Raw genomic sequence first — 19,456 nt, 5'->3', positions numbered from 1 at the left:
GAGAGAAACTGCCATTCTGAACCACTCTGTGCTAAAACACGAATGATGGAACCTTGGTGGGTGGGTGTGTATCTTGGAATTTATAAGAGATTACAGGAAGGAATTATAAGATATTGTGACATACAGCCTGGATTTTGAGAAGCAGACTTCAAGTAAGTCCAGGAAAAATGAGAAACCCCAAAGATTAACATTTTGGAGATATAAAGAAAAATTATAGCAAAAGGGGAAAAGAAGTACAGTCAAAAGAGATGAGTTTAAATGCACTGATGACTCCTGTAGATTTCTGAGACATGTCTAGGTATGTATTAAGAGGAAATTAAGGTATTAAATTAAGAAGCACAACAGTATAGCATGGAATTGGAAGAATAACAGGAATATCAAAACTTAGAATAATCCACAGCTGGTAAAATATTCTAAGAATAAGAAAAAGTATTTTTATAAAAATGCTGCACTAGGAAAAAGGAACAAGACTTCTGCTCAGGGTAGTTGGGATGATGAAAACTGATGACACAAAGAAAGCAGAAATACAAACCTATTTATTTGGCTTCTACTTTTTTCCTACAACATTTAGATTAGAAAGAATAGATCAAAAATGGCTACTAGGAAGTTGATAACTAAAGAGGGAGGAGGAAGATTCTGGGAAGATGGCAGAATAAATAGGTAAATTTTAAGCTTTCCAGAGTTTACCCACAAATAGAACAAATTTGCACCTCAGGGTGAACAAAGACAGGAGAAAAATCAAGATGTGGGGCAGAACAGGAATCCAACAACATCTGAAGAAAATCCCTAGGCTGAATTTAGTGTGAGGTGCAAACATCTCCAGGTTAGCTCTGCAGAAACACCAAATGGGCACCCCTGGGGAGATCTGGATATGGCTGGAGCCTCCCTGACTGTTTGTCAAGTTTGAGTCCCAGAAGACTGACTGAACCTTGGCTGACTGGGAACATCAGGCCCAGCTGTGCTGCAGAGATAGGACCCTGGGCGAAAGGGAACCAGTACCTGAGAATGCAGGGGCAGCAGGGATACGGCTGGTTGTGGGCACTTGCAAGAAGGGGGTAACTCTTGGTTTGGGTTTTGGTCAGAGGGGACAGCTGCACACTGTCCCCTTCTCCACCCTCTCCCCTCCATCAGTGGTACTTACACTAATACCTCTTATTAAAAAAAAAAAAATGAACTGGCAAAGAAGAAAGAACCTCATCATAGAAACATACTATAGGAACAAGGAAGCCCAGTGTTCATCTTCAAAGGATACTGAAGTAAAAAAAACTACCCCAAAGAATAAAGTAAAATTCTTTCTGTCCAGAAAGAATTTATAGAAGAACTCAAAAAAAATTTAAAAAAATCAAAAGACATTCTGGAAAAAAAAAAAAAAACCATCTAAGAAAAATAAGATTATAAAAAAAAATTAACCAACTAGAAAAGGAGATACAGAATCTCAAAGATGAAAATAATTCTTTGAAAATCAGAATAGGGCAAGGGAAAGCCAGTGAAGCTATGAGACCAAAAAATAAAACAGAACCTAAAGCATGAAACACAAGAAAAACAACAGATCTGGAGAACAGATCAAGAAGAGAAAATACAGGAGTAATTGGATTGTCAGAAGATTGTGACCAAAAAGAAAACATTGATAACTAAAGAGATAGTAAGTAGTATAGCACCTGGCTGCCCTTGATGAATTCAATTCACTAATGCTAAACACTAGATATATAAAAAAAGACAAAAGCAAAACAGGACTTGCCTTCAAGGAACTACAGGGGGAAATATAATATTATCTGAGATGATAGAAAACTGATTCATTCCACAGTCAGAGGATCTGTCACTTATTACCTGTATAGTAATAAAAGTAGAGATTTATATATTGTTTTAGGATAGCTCCTATGCCTGTCTGGGTCTCAGTTTCCTCATCAATAAAATGAAAAGGTTAGACCAGATAATCTTTGCTCTCTCTTGCAGATTTAAATTTATAATCCATCATCTAACATCTTAAACTTGGGTCCAAAAACTGATTCAGCAAGTGCAAACTGGGAAACATGAGGTTAGATAACACAAGCTGTATTGCAAAAGATTTGAGGGTTTGACTAGAATGCAGCTTTGAATTAGAATCAGAATTTGGCTGATAAGGCTGCCAGAAAGGTCAATGTGATTCTACATTGCATTAAAAGAGGAATGGTGATTAGGATTATAGATGTAAAAATTCTGTTGGAATTGGAAACAGAAGCATAGGTGACTTGAGAAGAAAAATGATGTTTGAAGACACATTATGGGAAAAATTGATAAAAAAGCAAAAAGGAATGGTGAAATGGTTATCAGCAGTGAGAACCAAAGTGATATTAGAGAAGAAATTTGTAGAGACCCTATCAGCATGGTTTTGTGAAGTTGTCTAGCATTTAGCAGCTCTTAAACAAGAGCAGATAAGATAGAATATGGAAGTAATTCAAAAATAGAGGGCAAAAAGAGTGATGGCACAGAGAAAGAGGAACTGTGGGTGGGAGGGAGGGAAGGATTAAAGAGTTAAGAATGAAACAGATGTAGGACTAGTATAAGGAAATCTAACTTCAGCTGCTTATTTAATCTGGCAAATCCCTTAATCTGCTTGGTTCTTAATTTCCTTATCAGTTAAAATGAAGATAATGCACTCCGTAAACTGTAAAGCTGCCTATGGCTGTATTACTTCTTCATAGGAATGTAAGAGAATAAACTGAGGATGCTATATATAAATACAAAGTCTCCTCAGCTGTTTATTCAATGATACTTTCTATAAATGCCTTTTAAAGTTGGAGGGGTAGGGGGAAGAAACATACCTAAAATTAAAAGAAGTTCTTGAGCTCGTCCCAGAGCAAAGACAGGAATAAGACCTCTGCCACCTCTATTTACAATGTCATGAACAGTGTTACAGAATCTTGCCTCTCGCTCTTCTCGTTTTTCATGAATATGAGTCCCATATGTAGATTCCTAAATAATGTAGGATATCAGAATAATAAGACATATATCCAACCTCAAGTGTCTTAAAAAGACTGACATTCAAATAAAATGATCTATCCCTCTACCATAAGATAATTTGTTTGCAGATTTAAGACACTTAACACTAAGTGAGATTAATAACAATAGCTAGCATTTATATAATGCTTTAACATTTCCAAATGCAATACCACAGGTTATCTCATTTGATCCTCACAACTCTCAGACATAAGTGTTATTATTTACACACGAGGAAACTAAAGCAGACATTGGTTAAGTGATTTTGCCAGTGTCACATGGTTGGTGTCTGAAGGTGGATTTGAACTAAGACTGAAAACTGTCGGATCCCAGACTCCAAATCTGATGCTTTTGTCTACTATGATACCTACGTGCCAAGAAAAGATAATAATTCAGGCAGGTTTTCCTGAAATTGAGATTATTTATTTGCCTTATAACCAAGAAGCTGAATCTTCTATATTAATCTCAATGCCTGATGTTTATCACTACAATCATCAACAAGTAAATGAACATCAAAAGAATTACCACCAGAACAATGGGGGTGGGGAACTGGAGCTATTTAAGGTCAGATAAGGCTATATGTAAGGAGACAAACATTAGTGGAGAAAGACCATCACCAACTATAGCTTAAAAAGGCTTTGAAACACAATCTATTACTGAATTTCTGAGCTGACATTTTACCATAATCAGCAAGCACATACTTCAAAAGGATATATGGGATTTCACTGGGTATTCCCTCCCACCATGTGAATCACAGTTATTCTTAAATTTTAGTTATTCTAGTTTTGAGATCTCAAACAGTAGATTAATGGGTGATATTAAAAGATTCTCCAACTTGACAAAACCTGCCACAGTTTACATTTCATTTGACATCTTCAAGAATCCGTGGTAACCTCCATGACACTAGAGTAAGGGGTTAGTACTTTTCAGACATAACTGAATAAACCATTACTAAACCAATACTATATTGGAAAAAGCCATATAAAGAAGGGTATGATGTCTTCTCTGCCCTCAAAGAACTTATGAACCAGTTAGGGAGACATGTCATGTAGATCTCCCTAAAAATAAATATAAAATACATAAAGATAAATTAGAAAAATAAATTAAAAAATACAAGGCATCATATGCTAAGTGCCAAGAGACAAAACAAAGATTCTCTTTTCTCGTCTACAAGACTCTCAGGTTTCAAGTAATACTTTCTTTTTCTCTTCAAGATTGGGGCAAATGTTCACTTTAAAATAATTTTGCCTTGATTAAAATGTTGGGGATAAAGTGCCAGGTAGATATACATTACTTGCTCCATCTAATTCCATTACTTTCTTTCAGGATAAACCTTCCTAGTGGTTATCACTTTTAAAAGCCAAAGGATGAAGTTGCATTGTAACAGTAGGCACAAATCAATACCTGATTTTTTTTTAGTTCCAAAGTTCAGGTTAATTCATGAAAGCTGAGTACTTTTCCCCACAGCTAGGGGAAAAAACTATTTCTTTATATTTAAAAAATATATACAATTCAATTTCTAATAATTCACATTACCTTTTATACTAATTCAATAAACACAAGACAAAAATTCTTTATTATTAGGGGTGTGAATTTATTATAAGGGGCAATGAGAAAGGTATAGAGGGAAACAGGGATATAAAAACAAATTTTAAAATTAAAAAAAAATCTATTAAATAAAGAAACCAATAATACTTACAATAATAAGAATATCTGGTTTAATATTAGGAATTTCAGCTGCCATTAAGTGCCTATCTTCTTGTCTTGAAAAATCACCTGTGTATAAAAGCTGAAAAAGACAAAGTATTTAGCTGAGAAAGTAATTACGATTTTGGAAAGACATTTTATAATTAAGCCAGTAAAATCTAGGAATGATTTGTGTATACATGTATTCATAAGTATCATCACCATCATCATCAAATCAAGTTATAAAACTTCAGGTAGGTTTTAAATTATGCTAGATCTGAAGGGAAAAAAAGCATGGCCTGTATTGAAATCAATATGCTACCCTGTAATTAGTATTTTCAGTATTTGTCCCAACTTTTTCTTAGCTAATTTTATTAGAGATTGCTGCAAAGAGGATAAATAGCCTTGCTAACCTATCTTCTCTTCTTTTTTTCTTTCCTTTGGGAGCACAGTCTGGTGACATAGTTGCCAAATTATCTCTTAATATAAGATCAGAGGTTATTCCCTATTAAATTACCTAGACAATTTTCTATACATCACAGGCAAATAGATGAAGACTATGATTACTTAAATTTATTTTTTAATTTTTTGAAATTTTATTTTATTGTTCTGAACCACAAATATTCATTAGAACTAATGTACCCAAGTGAATCAAAGCAGTAAACCCATTAAAGAAAATAAAAATAGGCAAATCAACAATGATTATAGATATCTACACACACAGACACACATACATATATGTATAAATAAGTATAGTGGAGGTGTGAAGCATCATGGTATTTTCCATTTACTATACCTGATGGTCAAAAGAAAGACTGGCAAATCAAGTCTGAAAAATTCTTCACAATAATTCTCTAATGTAGGTAGTAAAAGGAACCAAACAATCAAGACAAAACAAAACCCAAAACACTAACACACACTCCTCCCCCACAAAAAAATACAAAACGCAAAAATACATCTCACTTTACAGGCAAAAAAAACTGAGGCTACAATAGGCTTAGTGAACTGTTTTTTAAAGTCACACAGATGTTAAGTATAAAGTCAGGATTTCAACATATATCTCCTGACTCTTTATTTCTTTCCATTATTATTACAGTTTATCTTCACAAGAAGATTCACAGTACCTTTACACCTGCAATCTCAATCATAAACATGGCTGCTCCCAGAACATGGCCTGCATGGTAGCACCAAAATTTGATTCCCGCAACTTCCTTTACTTCATGAAAATTTATAGTTTCAATTTTGTCCATGCTCTCTTCTAAATCTGTTTCAGTGTACAGCATGTCATCTGCTGATATGTTACTAAAATTAAAAACAACAGAACATGAAATATAAAATTAAACATTTTTTCCTGATTTGTTTTAAAGTAATCATAGGAAAAATACTTTAAAAAGCTATCCCATTTTTTTTATTTATAAAAAATATAAGAAAGCGGATTATGTTATAATTACTTAAAATGCTTATGCTAAAATATTCCTTGAATCCTCATGCAGAAGGTGTTACTGGCATCTACAAGAATATCATCACTGAAAGCAAGATAGATTTTTCCAAGATGTTAAACACTAGCATTCAAACACCTTGAGTTCAGTCTTGCACGACTGTGTTTTTATCCCTAGGACTTAATAAAGTGCCTTACACAGAGGAAGTACTTAATGTCTAATGAAGTAAAATGAAAAAGGGGCTGGGAAGAAACTATTATTAAATAACCAGTTATCTAAATTTGGATAGGCTTATTATTAATAAGAAGTTGCACAACAGGTGCTAAAATGTTTTTGGCCCAAACAATTCATGAAACAATTTCCTAAGGTAGGGAAGAATTGAAATCTGTATTGATGGAGGGAGAGAGATCTATTTGAATGAGTCTGAAGGCTAATGAGTACACTGAATAGGCAATATGTGGTAAAATGGAAAAAGCACTGCCTCCATTCAGAGGATATAGATTCAAATCCTCCTTCAGAAGCTTTCTACTTGTATAGTCCTGGACAAATCATATTAACCTCTCAGGGCTCCAGTTTTCTCATCCATAAAATGCATAGTTTGAAGGCCTGAGGTTCCTTTCGGCTCCAGAGCTAGAATTCTAGGAAAATGGTTCAGAGTTAATGGATGATCAGTGGAATAGAGATACAACATACAGAAACAAATACTACTATTTGAGATAAACCCAAAGATCCCAGCTATTGGGGCAAAATTCCCTATTTGACAAAAACTGCTAGAAAAATTAGAAAGCAGTATAGCAGAAACTAGGGAGTGAACAAAATCTCACATCATATACCAAAACATATTTAAAATGGATACATGAGTTATACATAAAGGGTGATATCAGAAGGGAATTAATTAAGGGAACATAGAAGAAATTACCCATTAGATCTTTGAATAGGGAAAGAATTCATGACTAAACAGGATTAAAGAGGTTCACATGGGCAGTTTTGATTACATAAAATTTTAGAGTTTTTGTACAAAAAATCCCAAGTGCGTTAAATGATATACCCAGTTTCATAATCTTTAGGGCATAATTTTAAATTGTTCTCCAGAATAGTTGGACCAATTTACAACTTGACCAACAATGTTAGAGAACCTAATTTCCCACATCCTCTTGAGCATTTGTCACTTTTCTTTGCTGTCATCTTAGTCAATCCAATGGGTAGTAATTTAGAGCATTTTTTTTCATGTGATTGTCAATAGCTTTTATTTCTCCTCTGAAAACTGCCTGTTCATATCATTTGGTCATTATCAGTTGATTATTGACTCCTATTTTTATATATTTGGTTCAGTTCTACATATATTTTAGAAGTGAAACCTTTATTGGAGAAACTTGCCATAAACATTCCTTCCTTTCCTCCCCATTTCCTGCTTTTCTTCTGCAATTTGCAGAATATCTGATCAAATTAAGGTATATGAATGGGATGAAATAATGATTAATTCAATGATCCACCACAACTCCAAAGACCTCATAATATAAAATTTTATCCATCTCCAGATAAAAAACTGATGGACTCAGAATACAGATTTCCCCCCCTTTATTTTTCTTGTCTTTCTGTTTCAGAACATAGGGTGGAAATGTTTTTCATGACTTATTATTAAAATTGGATTACATCACAGGATTCTTCTAAGGATAAATGAGATCTTATATCCAAAGTATTCTGTACCCACAAAGTGCTGTATATATAAAAGCTACTGTTTCTTTTAGGGCTGCTAGATGGCACAGTGGATAGTGTCTTACTTGAAGCCAGGAAGACTAATCTCCCTAATCAAACCTGGTCTCAGACACTTATTAGTTGTTTGACCCTGGGCAAATCACTTCACTGTTTGCCTCAGTTTCCTCATTTGTAAAATGAACTGGAGAAGAAAAATTGCAAACCACTTTGCAAAGAAAATCCCAAATGAGGTAACAAGGAGTTGGAGAGTACAAAAATGACTCAACAACAACAAACTGTTATTCAAGAAACTTATTATAGAACTTACTATTAGAGAAGCATTGTCATTTTCCAGTGTTCAAAATGGATAATAGGAATGATAGCATGCTGACTGTCAAGACTTGAACTCAGAACTTCTGATGTCAAATCCAGGGGTTTTCCACTACACCAGAGAATTTCTTTAACATTCTGGATATAATTCTTATTGGCATTTTATAATGTTTTGTTATTTTAAATCTTAAATTGTATACCTTCATGAAATAAGTTGTATAACTATAGCTTAGCAAATTATTTTGAAATGTTTGGGAGGTTTTTTTTGTGAATTTCAAGTCCATCTGGAGAGTAATCAAAATAGCTACAAGATTAGAAGTAGCTGGAGAATAACAGTGAACCAACAGGAGCAAATGCCAAAGAACTTGCTTTGTAATTTTTGAAATTCCTAAGAATTTCATGTTGTAGGGAAAAGAGAATTACCTAAAACAAATATATGAACCCAAAAAAAGGTCAATATTTCAAAGAGCATATATTTTCAGAATGTAACCATTTCTGATAATTATACAAACACACCTTTGAAAAAAACACAGTATATATTATGGGGGAAAAGATGTTTTCCTAAAAGAAATTCAAAAAATTAAACATTAAAATACAATTATCCAACCGTTTATATTTTGGTTCATTTCACTGGGGGAAAACATTTCCTTTGTCAAGGGACATTAGCAATTTATCTGTACCTTATAGCCTTAGAGGACTAACTGGGACACTGAAAGGATGGTAACTTGTTAGTGTGTGATACAGATTAGACTTGAACCCAGACCTTCAATACATAATGGTGAGCCCTCCAACTACTATATCATGTTGATGTTTTATGAGAATACACATATAAATACAAGCATACACACATATTAACACACATTATAAGACATGATCACTCTGTAATTAAGTATAACAATTCTAAGCTTTTTAGTAAATCTTTTTAGTAAAGAGGAGTGAATTTTTTTTTTGACAAATTATGTGAATTTCAATTTTAATTAAGTTAACAATTGCTGACATTTATATTACATTTAAAAATTTATAAAAAGTTCCTCAGATGTAAACCACATGTAAGCCACACAACCACCTTGTGTGGGAGAAACTAAAGGTATATTTTACTCCCATTTTATAGATGAGGAGCCTGAGATTCAGAGAAGTTAAATGACTTGTTCAGGGTTACACAAGTCATGTCAGGTGAGATTTGTTCCCAGATTTTTCCAATTCCAAGCCTAACATTTCTCCCACTATCTAATATTGGCTTGGAAGTATGACAATGATGTAAATATTTGACTCCTTCTTTATTTTGAAAGGAACTGCCGGTCTGTAACTGTGATTACAACCTACACTCTGGTATTGTAACAAACCATATTTAGAGGGGTAAATAAGACCAGTGTGGGAACTAATATTGTGAATGAAACAGGAAAACTCAAACACTCTCTGGCAATGTATGAAAAAAGTCATTTATAAACAATTTGGTAGTAACTCACCTAACTTTGACATAATCAGAAAGAAGCCATCTATAAATAGCTTTTGTAGCATGAGTCATAAATGTTCTTCCCTTGAAACTTGTCTTCTGAAGAAACCAAGGTAAGGCACCACAGTGATCTAAATGGAAACTTAAGATAAAAGAAATGCAGTTGATATGCTTGCAGTATTACTCAATATAGTTAATTCAAAGTATAATACATAGGATATAATATTTCCATAACAGGATCCGAACACCTGACAATCTGGCACAGACAGGCATTATTTATCTATTGCCATGGTTCTCAAATTTCTTGGAACACTAAAATTTTAAGTAGGAAACAATTTAAAAAGCCAGGAGATATTTGCATGCTCAGTTTCTCTTTAATAAAATCCAATGTTTTTGGTTGAATTCTTTGGGACTTCAAAGTCTGATACACTTTGAAATCAGTGCATTTATATAAGAGGCAAACTATGTTTACTGAGTGAATATTATACTGTACTTTTTTGGGTTAGTCAAATCAATATTAAACAAAATATTCATAACTTTTCTTTTAAGTGCAATAATATAAAATCCAAAATTTCACATCCCTTTAAGAACCTCTAATCTATGGTTGTTATTGAGAAAAGAAGAAATAGTATGAACACAGGGAAGGAAAAAAAAAGCAACTAAATTTGGTAGAGAGTAGGAATTCTTAACACTTCTATTTGGCTAGTCTGGCAATAAGTAGAGAATAAATTTACGTAGCTAGAGTTAAAACAAATATTATATAATTTGGTTATCTCATCAGCTCCAATAAATTCAATGATTATTTCTATACAGATGATTCTCAGATCTATTTATCCAGCCATTATCTCCCCTGAACTCTAATCTTGTACCAATTAACAGTCTATTGGACATTTCAAGTTGATGTCCCACAGATATTGTAAACTCAACATGCCTAAGAATTCATTACCTCAACCCCCACCAACTGTCTTCATTTTCTGCTTAAGAATACCACTATTATTTTTGTCTTCCAGATTTGCAAACTCAGTGACATCTAATTTCTTATACTTATTCATCCAATATATTCTATCAGCTGCCAAATCTCTATCATATCTCACAGATACACTTCTTTCTCCCAATTTATTATAGCCACCATCCTAGTTCATGGGCTTATCATCCCTCAACTAGATTACTTTAAACTGATTCTTACTAGATTCTTTGCCTCATGGAAGTCTCCCTCTATGTTAACTAGAGTATTCCACAAAGCCAAATTCACTCAATCAATTTCAAGTCCAAGGCTGATCATGTCAGCCCCTTAATTAACCTCAGTGGTTCTCTTTAATTTTCAAAAATAAAATTATTTCACAACCCAGACATCCTAATTTTCCAGGTTTCTTACACAATTACTCTCTTTTGTGTACTCCATGTTCTACCCATATTGGCTCTTGTTGCTGCTGCTCACATGATATTCCAACCTTAGGTCTCAGTGCTTTATAATGATTGTCCTATGAGACTGCAGTGCTTTTCTTCCTCCCCTCATTGCTCTTGGAATCCCTAGTTTTCTTCAAAAAAGTATCCCCTTCTTTTCCTGGTCAACTCAGTTGCTGCTACCCTCCCCTTAAACTACTTTTGTGTACACCAATTTATACGTATAATGTCACAGTTGGTTGAATCTTAGTTTCAAAGGGTCAGGGACTATTTCACACTTTTAGTTGGTATCCCCAGTGGTTAGTAAACATGAGGCACTTAACAAATGCTCACTGGATTGATATGGAAAAGGAACTTTTTATCAATGTTTTTTGAACACTGATACTTTAGATTACTTTTATTTCCACTGGAAAAATGGAAATTAACAAGACTTTTTGGAGAAAAGGAGCAATATAAACTCAATAAGTAAACGCTAAAAGGATTTTTATAATGTCTGTGGTAATGTATAATGATTCTATGTTTTACAATAATGTAATTAAGTTACTATAGAGATAATTAAATTTTATACTTTTGCTAAAATTTATTTACTAAAATTGTGTGCCTAAGTCATTTGTAGCAATTTACAATTAAGAAAGTCATGACACTCTAATTTTACACTATTTCAAAGTCTTAGTAGAGAATTTTTGCTTTAAAGCACCGGTTTCCAAATTTAGTTTGTTTTTAGAGAAACTAAGTATAAAAACCCCTGTATCGATACAAAAATCTCCAAGCTATGACAACACGTAAAGAGTGTTACAACAATGAAATGTTTGGCCATCTTTGCAAGATGACAAGAAATTACAAAGCATCCATATCAAGGAATAGTTGGGACAAACTGGCAAAGTTTAACAAAGCCACAAAATAGGGACCAAGTACTAATTAATGTGATATGTTCTTTTTATATTATATAGAGCACCATTCGGTCTCATCTAACATTTTGTTAGATTTGTTAGATGGTTAGAACCATTATATTATATAAAAGAAGAACACCACCACATTTTTGGCACATTATGTTAACATTCCTAGAACTCTTGGATGAGCTTAATTCAGGGTCTTAAGACTGTTCCTATGTGATGGTGGCCAAGGTGGTGATCTGACTTGCCTGACACATCTGCCTCCCATTCTCCTAAGGTGCTTTGCTGAGGTATCCTCATCAGTATGGCAACTGGTGAGAATGAGCTCTTTCTCCAAAGGAGATGGTTCTCCAAATGATGACTCTGAGAAGTGTACTGGAAGCAGGAATGATGATGCCACCTTTAGGGCTTCTACACTTCTGACTATTGGTGGTGATGATAAGCAATGTGGGCTTCTCTCAACAATTTCTCCCCTCAGTGATGGCTGTGAAAACTGGACTGGAAGTAGGTATGGGAGTCACTGTTATTCTTAAAGCACTTGGCTTCAGGATCCTTAATCCTGAAGGAAGATGGTGGCCAATGGAAAAGTGGACATTTGACTTGCTTAGCACCTGCTGCCTCCTGTCTCTTCCTCAGGGATCCTTACTGCTTCAGATAGCGTCCTAGAAATAACAACTATTTCATTCAACAGAGTGCATGCTAGATATCAAGTTGAAAATGAAATCATTCCTGTTCTCAAAGAACTTGTCTTCTATGAGTTAAACTATATTACAATAAATAAGTAAATATAATCATCGAAAAAGCATTATCAATTGGGGAAATCAATTGGGAAAAGGTTTCAAATGGGAGGTAGCTAATAATAAAAGATTCTAAAAGGTAGAAATGAGAAGAAAGAACATTCCAAGCAGGGGGTTAAAGTCTATTTAAGGCACTGACTAGGATGGAATGAGTAGTTCAAGGAACAGCAAGTGGTTTAATTTGGCTCAACAGTAGCGTTGGTGAACTAAAAAAAAAATAATCTAGAAAGATATGCTGAAGCAGCATTACTGGTTGACATGAACTCCTTGGTAACCCATTAATGATGTAATCAAATGATCAATTTTTGCCAGTCAATATAGAAAAGTAGATCTAATGAAAGATAAGAAGAAATAGAACATTTTTCAAAGATAGTAAAAAATAAATTATGCAAAAGTACTAAAAAATTCCCAAGTGACATGCCAGCTTCCACTTAGATATTAGTGTACTTCCACCAGAATGTCAATACTGGTGAAATAAAAATTATTTTAAAAATATGAATAATCATTATTAAAAACATGCTTCAAAAATGATTATCTTCATTCAAGAAAAGACTTACTGGCTAATTAAGAGAAGATCAATCTCAGCAGGATCTATCAAATCAATGTAAGGAAGAGCATCCATTCCTTCTAAGCCAGGATGAATTCCACAATCCAACTGTATAAGAATTGGGGGGAAAAAACTCATTAAATTATCTTTAGTACAAATATAGCTTCTGAAAAAAATCTATTAAAGTTTACAAACATTTATCATTAATTTGTCATGTTTAAGATGGACACGATATAATGGTGACACTCTTACCTATTTAATATTACTGACTTCTCAAAATAAATGCAAATCTATTTGTAAAACATTTATGACGGAGTGTGAAGAGATAAGTACTCAATAAAGCACCAAGAAATTAGATGACTTGTCTGTGGTGACATGGGATATGTCAAAGGTAGAACTTGAACCTATTTTTCCCAAATGCCTTGTTAATAGCAAAGTAAATGAACTCTTCCAAAATAATTTGGTAAAAACTTTCTCCATGGATTTTAGATATCATTATGAATTTCTGATCTTATGTGAGGATTTACCCTTAAGTCATTAAAAACAACAGTTAAGTTTACCATGTTTCTCTTGCTTGTTTCTTTTTTTGTTTGTTTTTGTGAGGCAATTAGGGTAAAATGACTTCCCAAGATCACACAGCTAGAGGTGTTAAGTGTCTGAAGCACAATAAAGTAACTATCTTTTTGTTTCATAGTCACTATCTTTGTGTAATCTACAAATTTCTCCTGACTGGAAAGAAAGGAGTTAAAGAGTTAGTCCCACTATCTATTATAAATGCATGTTTTTATCAAGTGTCTAGAATTCTGATTGAAACTTTTGCACATTATTCTAACTCATAGCAGTGAAACTAATGAACCCTTTAACTATATTCTAATAATGCTTTTGTAAAAATTCAAAGATCATTACAAAGATATTTTAGACAGTAACAGATTTATACTACATGTGTATGTGTATATATATATGTTTATAGTGATTACCATTATTTTTCTTCCTTTGAATTCCAGAATAATACATGATCTTCCTACTTCTTGTCCAGCCCCACTGTAAAAAAACAAAAACAATGTCAAAAGAAACAAACATCTGTGCAAACATATTAAGGCAAAACTTTAATAACAGCACAAATCTATGCTAATAAATCAATCGATGCTTTCCCCTTTTAAAAGCAAAATACATTATTTTGGGGAGTTCTGAATGAGAACTCCTTAGGAATCCTTAAAATCCTTAAAAAGAAAAAAAAAAGAAAAGAAAAAAGAAAGAAAAACAAACAACTTATAAAATTATCAGAAAAGGGAACAATTTAGGTTCAGAGAGTGTGTATGTTTGAATGTATGTGTTTAATTTTCTGAAGAGGTTATATTATAGAGCTAGAGGTTTAAAGTTAAATTAAAGTGTCTGAATGAAAATCTTGACAGAGAAGAAATGACCATCAGGATGAATACAGAGAGGATTGGAAAGACTTACATGAACTGATGCTAAGTGAAATGAGCAGAACCAGGAGATCATTATATACTTCAACAACGATACTGTATGAGGATGTATTCTGATGGAAGTGGATTTCTTTGACAAAGAGAAGATCTAACTCAGTTTCAACTCATCAATGATGGACAGAGGCAGCTACACCCAAAGAAAGAACACTGGGAAATGAATGTAAACTGTTTGCATTTTTGTTTTTCTTCCCGGGCTATTTTTACCTTCTGAATCCTACTCTTCCTGTGCAACAAGAAAATTGTTTGGTTCTGCACACATATATTATATCTAGGAAATACTGTGACATAGTTAACATGTATAGTATTGCTTGCTATCTTGGGGAGAGGGTAGAGGGAGGGAGGGGAAAAGTCGGAACAGAAGTGAGTGCAAGGGATAATGTAAAAAATTACCCTGGCATGGGTTCTGTGAATAAAAAGTTATAATTATTTTTTTAAAAAAATCTTGACAGTAATTTTAAAATATCCAAGTTACACTGATCATTTGTTTTTTAAGTTAAATGGATCGTGATATGTAAAGATCTAGGAATATTTCAGCATTTTATAGAGAAATAAAATTTATAAACTAATACAAAACAACAAATGGAATTTAACAAATAAGCTTAAATATGACTAGAATGTCTTTCTTTTTCCTCTGAATTATTCAAATTTTTCCTCTTTGCTAGTCAATCTTAAAAGTTATCTATTAAATTTATTACAAGTCATACTTTTTAAGCTCTTCTAAAATGCTTCTGTGTATTGCTAGAGTTGATTCATCTTTTAAAGTCCAGCTCAAGTACCACTGCCTCCAAAATTTCTAGTTGATATTAACTTCTACAGCATGTAATTGTCCATACCTTTTTTTTTTTGCATTCACTATAAGATCTCATTACCATAAAAATCATGTCTTCTATTTTCATTATATGTTGCATATCAGTGAGTATATGTTATCTTGGTTTCATTTCCCAAATAATAGTTTACAAAGTCCTTTGTTTAAAGAATATTATTCAGGGATAATGTTGCAAAAAGTTACTCAGGCATGGGTTCTGTCAATAAAAAGTTATAATTAAAAAATATATCTATTATTCATTTCTACTACCATTTAATTATATTCCACAATTAGAGAGGCTCAGAAGTATGGTGGGAAAACAAAAAAATCTCCAACACACTGGACTCGGAATCATTATTCTAGTCTCTGTTCTGTCATTCACCACTTACCATGAAATTATTGACAAATTACTTCTAAATTTGTAAAATGAGTAGGTTGGATTAATTATGTCTAACATATCTTAGTAGCTCTAAAATACTATGAATATGAAAATGTAATTATTATAGTTTAAATAAGAAACACTAACTCAGTTACTTCTTTACTAAGCTATTTTCTCTAAACTTCAGGTAAATTAGACAAATTGCTTAAATCCTGGGGCCTCTGTTTCCTCATTTTCAAAATAAGGTCTTTAAAGTTCTTTTCAGCTTTAAATCTATGACCCAATGAGTCAGTAAAAACTGCCCTGTAAATATGTTGCTTATCATGTTCATGTGGCTCAAATCCTACTTCATGTCTGATTGAATTTCTAGAATTCTTCAAAATCCAAATGAAATACTACATCTATGTGAAGCTCACCCCAATTCTCTTATAGCTAATTACTAGAGACCTCAAACAGCATTTTATGCTATGTCATCCCTTATTTACTTTGTGATACTATACATTAGTATTATCTGTAGTGGTATATCCTATTACTTACTATACTTGTGAACTCCATGAAGGTGAGGGCTCCTTTACTAAACTTTGGATTTCCTCTAACCCTGAACAGCTCTGCATTCACTAGGAAGTTTAGCAGTTCAAGTGCTCTGAATGTGATAACAGTTACTGTTTGTAATGATCCTTTTGTTATTAATCAATTTCATGGGTATGTCTATAGTATATCTTGGCATAATCAACAGTACTAGTGAGAGTTAAAGACTGGAGTTCAACTTTTGTCTCTGTAGCTTATTAGCTATAAGCAAATAAAAAAACCTTTCTAAGTCTTTGTTATTTCATTTGTAAACAGTGGATATTTTTTCACTTGTCCTACAGCAAGGTTGCTAGGAAGGGGCTCAAGGTAAATATGAGCCATTAGAATTATTGTTTCTCCTTAGGCTGTAATCTCCTAAGGTTCTACAGTCTAAATGTTCTATAGTCCATTCATCTCTGGAATTTTCACTGTGCAACTCATGCTATTCTCAACTGGGTGAGTGTAAATTTACATGGCCCACTATATTTAGCTAGTCCCAGACTTGCTTCATATTTTACCTTGGTTATATTCTTGCCAATCACTGGTGTCAATCAACTCCTCCATAGCTCCTCTCATCAACTCAACAAATTCTTAATCCAAAACAAATCTTCCTGGCTACCAAAGCTACTCTATTACATGTCTGTTTGTCCCTACTAGGAAATAAAGTCTTTGAAGTCAGGGGCTGTCATCACTCCCTTCTCCCACCTTCCCCTTAAATCTCCAGCATTTAGCATAGTGCTTGGCATATAGCAAGCATGTAACAAATGCTTTTTTCTTCATTCTTTTGTATTTCACTTAGCCTATAGTAAATAACTGACAAATATAAATAAGGGAGATGCTTAACTATAAGCCAATTAACATGGAGAATTTCCAAATTGTCATCTCCAAAAATAAGCTACTTTTTCAATCCATTATTTCCAGGGCCATCTGATATCCCTTTATTGCAACTTGATACAGTGTAAAAAGACTAGAGGATTTGGAATCAACAGAGTTGGATTTGAATCTCAGTTATGTGACTTATTTTATATGAGGAACTGAACATATCCTTTAATCTATCTAGATGTTTGTTTCCTCATCAGCAAAAAAAAAAAAAAAAAAAAAAAAAAAAGGATTAGATTTAGGCAGGATTAGGTGACCTCTTTGATCATTTCCTACTCCAAATCTGTGTTCCTATGAATGCGACTTCACTTCTTTAAAGTCGAACTCCTTCCCCACCAGTCTTAAAGGTTAATGAAAAAGCCCTCCTTTGTTCCAAGATGAATGCCTCTATTGATTCTCTCTAGCTCATTGGTTTTAGTCTTCCTACACTTAACACTCCACTCCTAGCTCCAGTTTGATCCAGTGACATTCACTACTTTCAATTCCTTGAACAAGACAAATTTTCAGTGGCTGTCCTTCCTTCATGCATGGAAATGTTCTCCCCCTTCATCTCTGCTTCCTTCATGCATGAAAATGTTCTCCCTCTTCATCTCTCTTTCTTTCAAGTAACAGCTAAAATCTCACCTTTTACATGGGGCTTTTTCCTATCTTTTACCTTATGTTTTTCCTCCATATCTGCCATTGTCATCTGCCTGCCAAAATCTCTCCCTTTTTTCAAGGCCAAGTTTAGATATATCAAATTCATAATATCTGGCATTTATGTATAATTCTAGGGTTTGCAAAGCACTTTATAAATATTATTTCGTCTTATTCTTATAATACTCTGAAGCAAGTAGTGCTATTACGATTCACATTTTAGAGCTCACATGGCTATATTTGTACTCAGGTCTTCCCGACTCTACCTCACTCATTCCTTCCAAATAGATGGAATTTCATCTTCCTTCAATTTCTTCTAGCACTTTGTCCCGACATTTCCCTCTTCCATACCATATTTTACCTAGCGTTAGACTTTTGTGTGTTTTATCTTTCCTAACAATACTGCAATTTCCCTATGGGTAAAGGCAAAGTCTAGCACAATGACACACAAATAACATTCTTTGTTTACTTATTTCCATTGAAGGAATGGTCCCCCAATATAATGTAATTATGCCTAACAGAAACTTAATAGACGTTTGTTAGGTCATAACTGGATATTTACAAAAGTTCTTTTCATATAAATTCTTTCTCTGGATTCTCAAAAAAAAAAAAAAAAAAGTCCTAAGAAGCCAATCCTGTGAGATAGGTAGTTAGAATATATCTACTTTACAGAGAAAGAAACTACAAGTCAGCAAACTTGTCGGAATGAAGGGGAGAAGAGGTCTTTGGCCTACATTTCTTTTATTCACTCGTTTATTTGCTGATCACACATATGTTAAGTTTTTCCTACTTACGGAAATACTAGGTTAGATATGCCCTCCGGGAGCTCAGTCTAATAAGGAGACTGAGATGCTAACGAAGGTAACAACCACACAGTGATCCTGGTGCACCAGGGCGATGCAAAATAAAGAGACGAGGAGTTTGAGGGGAAAGGTCACTGACCCCAGAGGGAGGAAAGAAGGGGATCAGGAAAGGTTTCCTGTAGAAAGTGGCAGGGACCAACAGGTGAATGGGGTGGGGAGATGCATTTCAAGGAGAGTACGGACAACAGCCTGAGCCCAGAGACGCCAACGACAGGAGTTCGGCTAAGTCTTGCAGTCAGTGTGGGGCTGGGGAACCCCCCTTCTCAGGCTACCCCTCACGAGCCCCCATGGCCTCCCCACTCGGACTCGGCGGCGCGCAGCTTCTCCCTCCCCAGGCTCCTTACAGCGGGCGGATCAGCAACTGGTCACTCTCCTCCGCCGGGATCGCCGACATCTCTAGGGTCAGGGGAAGGGACGAGGAAAGAGGAGAACCGACAAGTCGCCAGCACCACGGCAATGCAGCTACAGCTTTCTTAAGAAGAGACGCAGCTCCAACCCTTCAGCCAGAGCACGACCAGCACAACTTCCGGCGTCGCCGGGCCGGGCGCTGAGGCGCTCCCAACTTTACTTCCGGTGCGGGCCGGGTCCACGAGGTTTCGCGGCTTCCTTTTGAGCCAGGG

The 19,456-nt window shown here is 34.4% G+C and overlaps 1 protein-coding gene across 2 annotated transcripts in view; it reads right to left on the bottom strand.

The window, feature by feature from the left end:
- CPSF3 (cleavage and polyadenylation specific factor 3) overlaps positions 1–19,369 on the bottom strand; it is a 51,083-nt gene extending 31,714 nt beyond the window's left edge. The window contains exons 1-7 of one of the 2 annotated variants that reach the window (XM_051976087.1): positions 19,181–19,369; positions 14,198–14,261; positions 13,231–13,328; positions 9,593–9,721; positions 5,787–5,964; positions 4,676–4,765; positions 2,802–2,952 (exon numbers count right to left, since the gene is read on the bottom strand). In XM_051976087.1, the coding sequence (XP_051832047.1) occupies positions 2,802–2,952; positions 4,676–4,765; positions 5,787–5,964; positions 9,593–9,721; positions 13,231–13,328; positions 14,198–14,261; positions 19,181–19,230 (760 nt within the window). In that variant the 5' untranslated portion in view covers positions 19,231–19,369. Of the gene's footprint in view, positions 1–2,801; positions 2,953–4,675; positions 4,766–5,786; positions 5,965–9,592; positions 9,722–13,230; positions 13,329–14,197; positions 14,262–19,180 lie in introns of those variants that run through there. The other variant, XM_051976089.1, reaches the window with a different exon arrangement.
- Between the last annotated feature and the right edge of the window lie 87 nt (positions 19,370–19,456).

The sequence above is a fragment of the Antechinus flavipes genome, chromosome 2 (assembly GCF_016432865.1).
Source record: "Antechinus flavipes isolate AdamAnt ecotype Samford, QLD, Australia chromosome 2, AdamAnt_v2, whole genome shotgun sequence".
NCBI classification, from domain to species: Eukaryota; Metazoa; Chordata; class Mammalia; order Dasyuromorphia; family Dasyuridae; genus Antechinus; species Antechinus flavipes.
The sequence above is the reverse complement of the archived record's forward strand: the minus strand, read 5'-3'. Positions and strand labels throughout refer to the sequence as shown.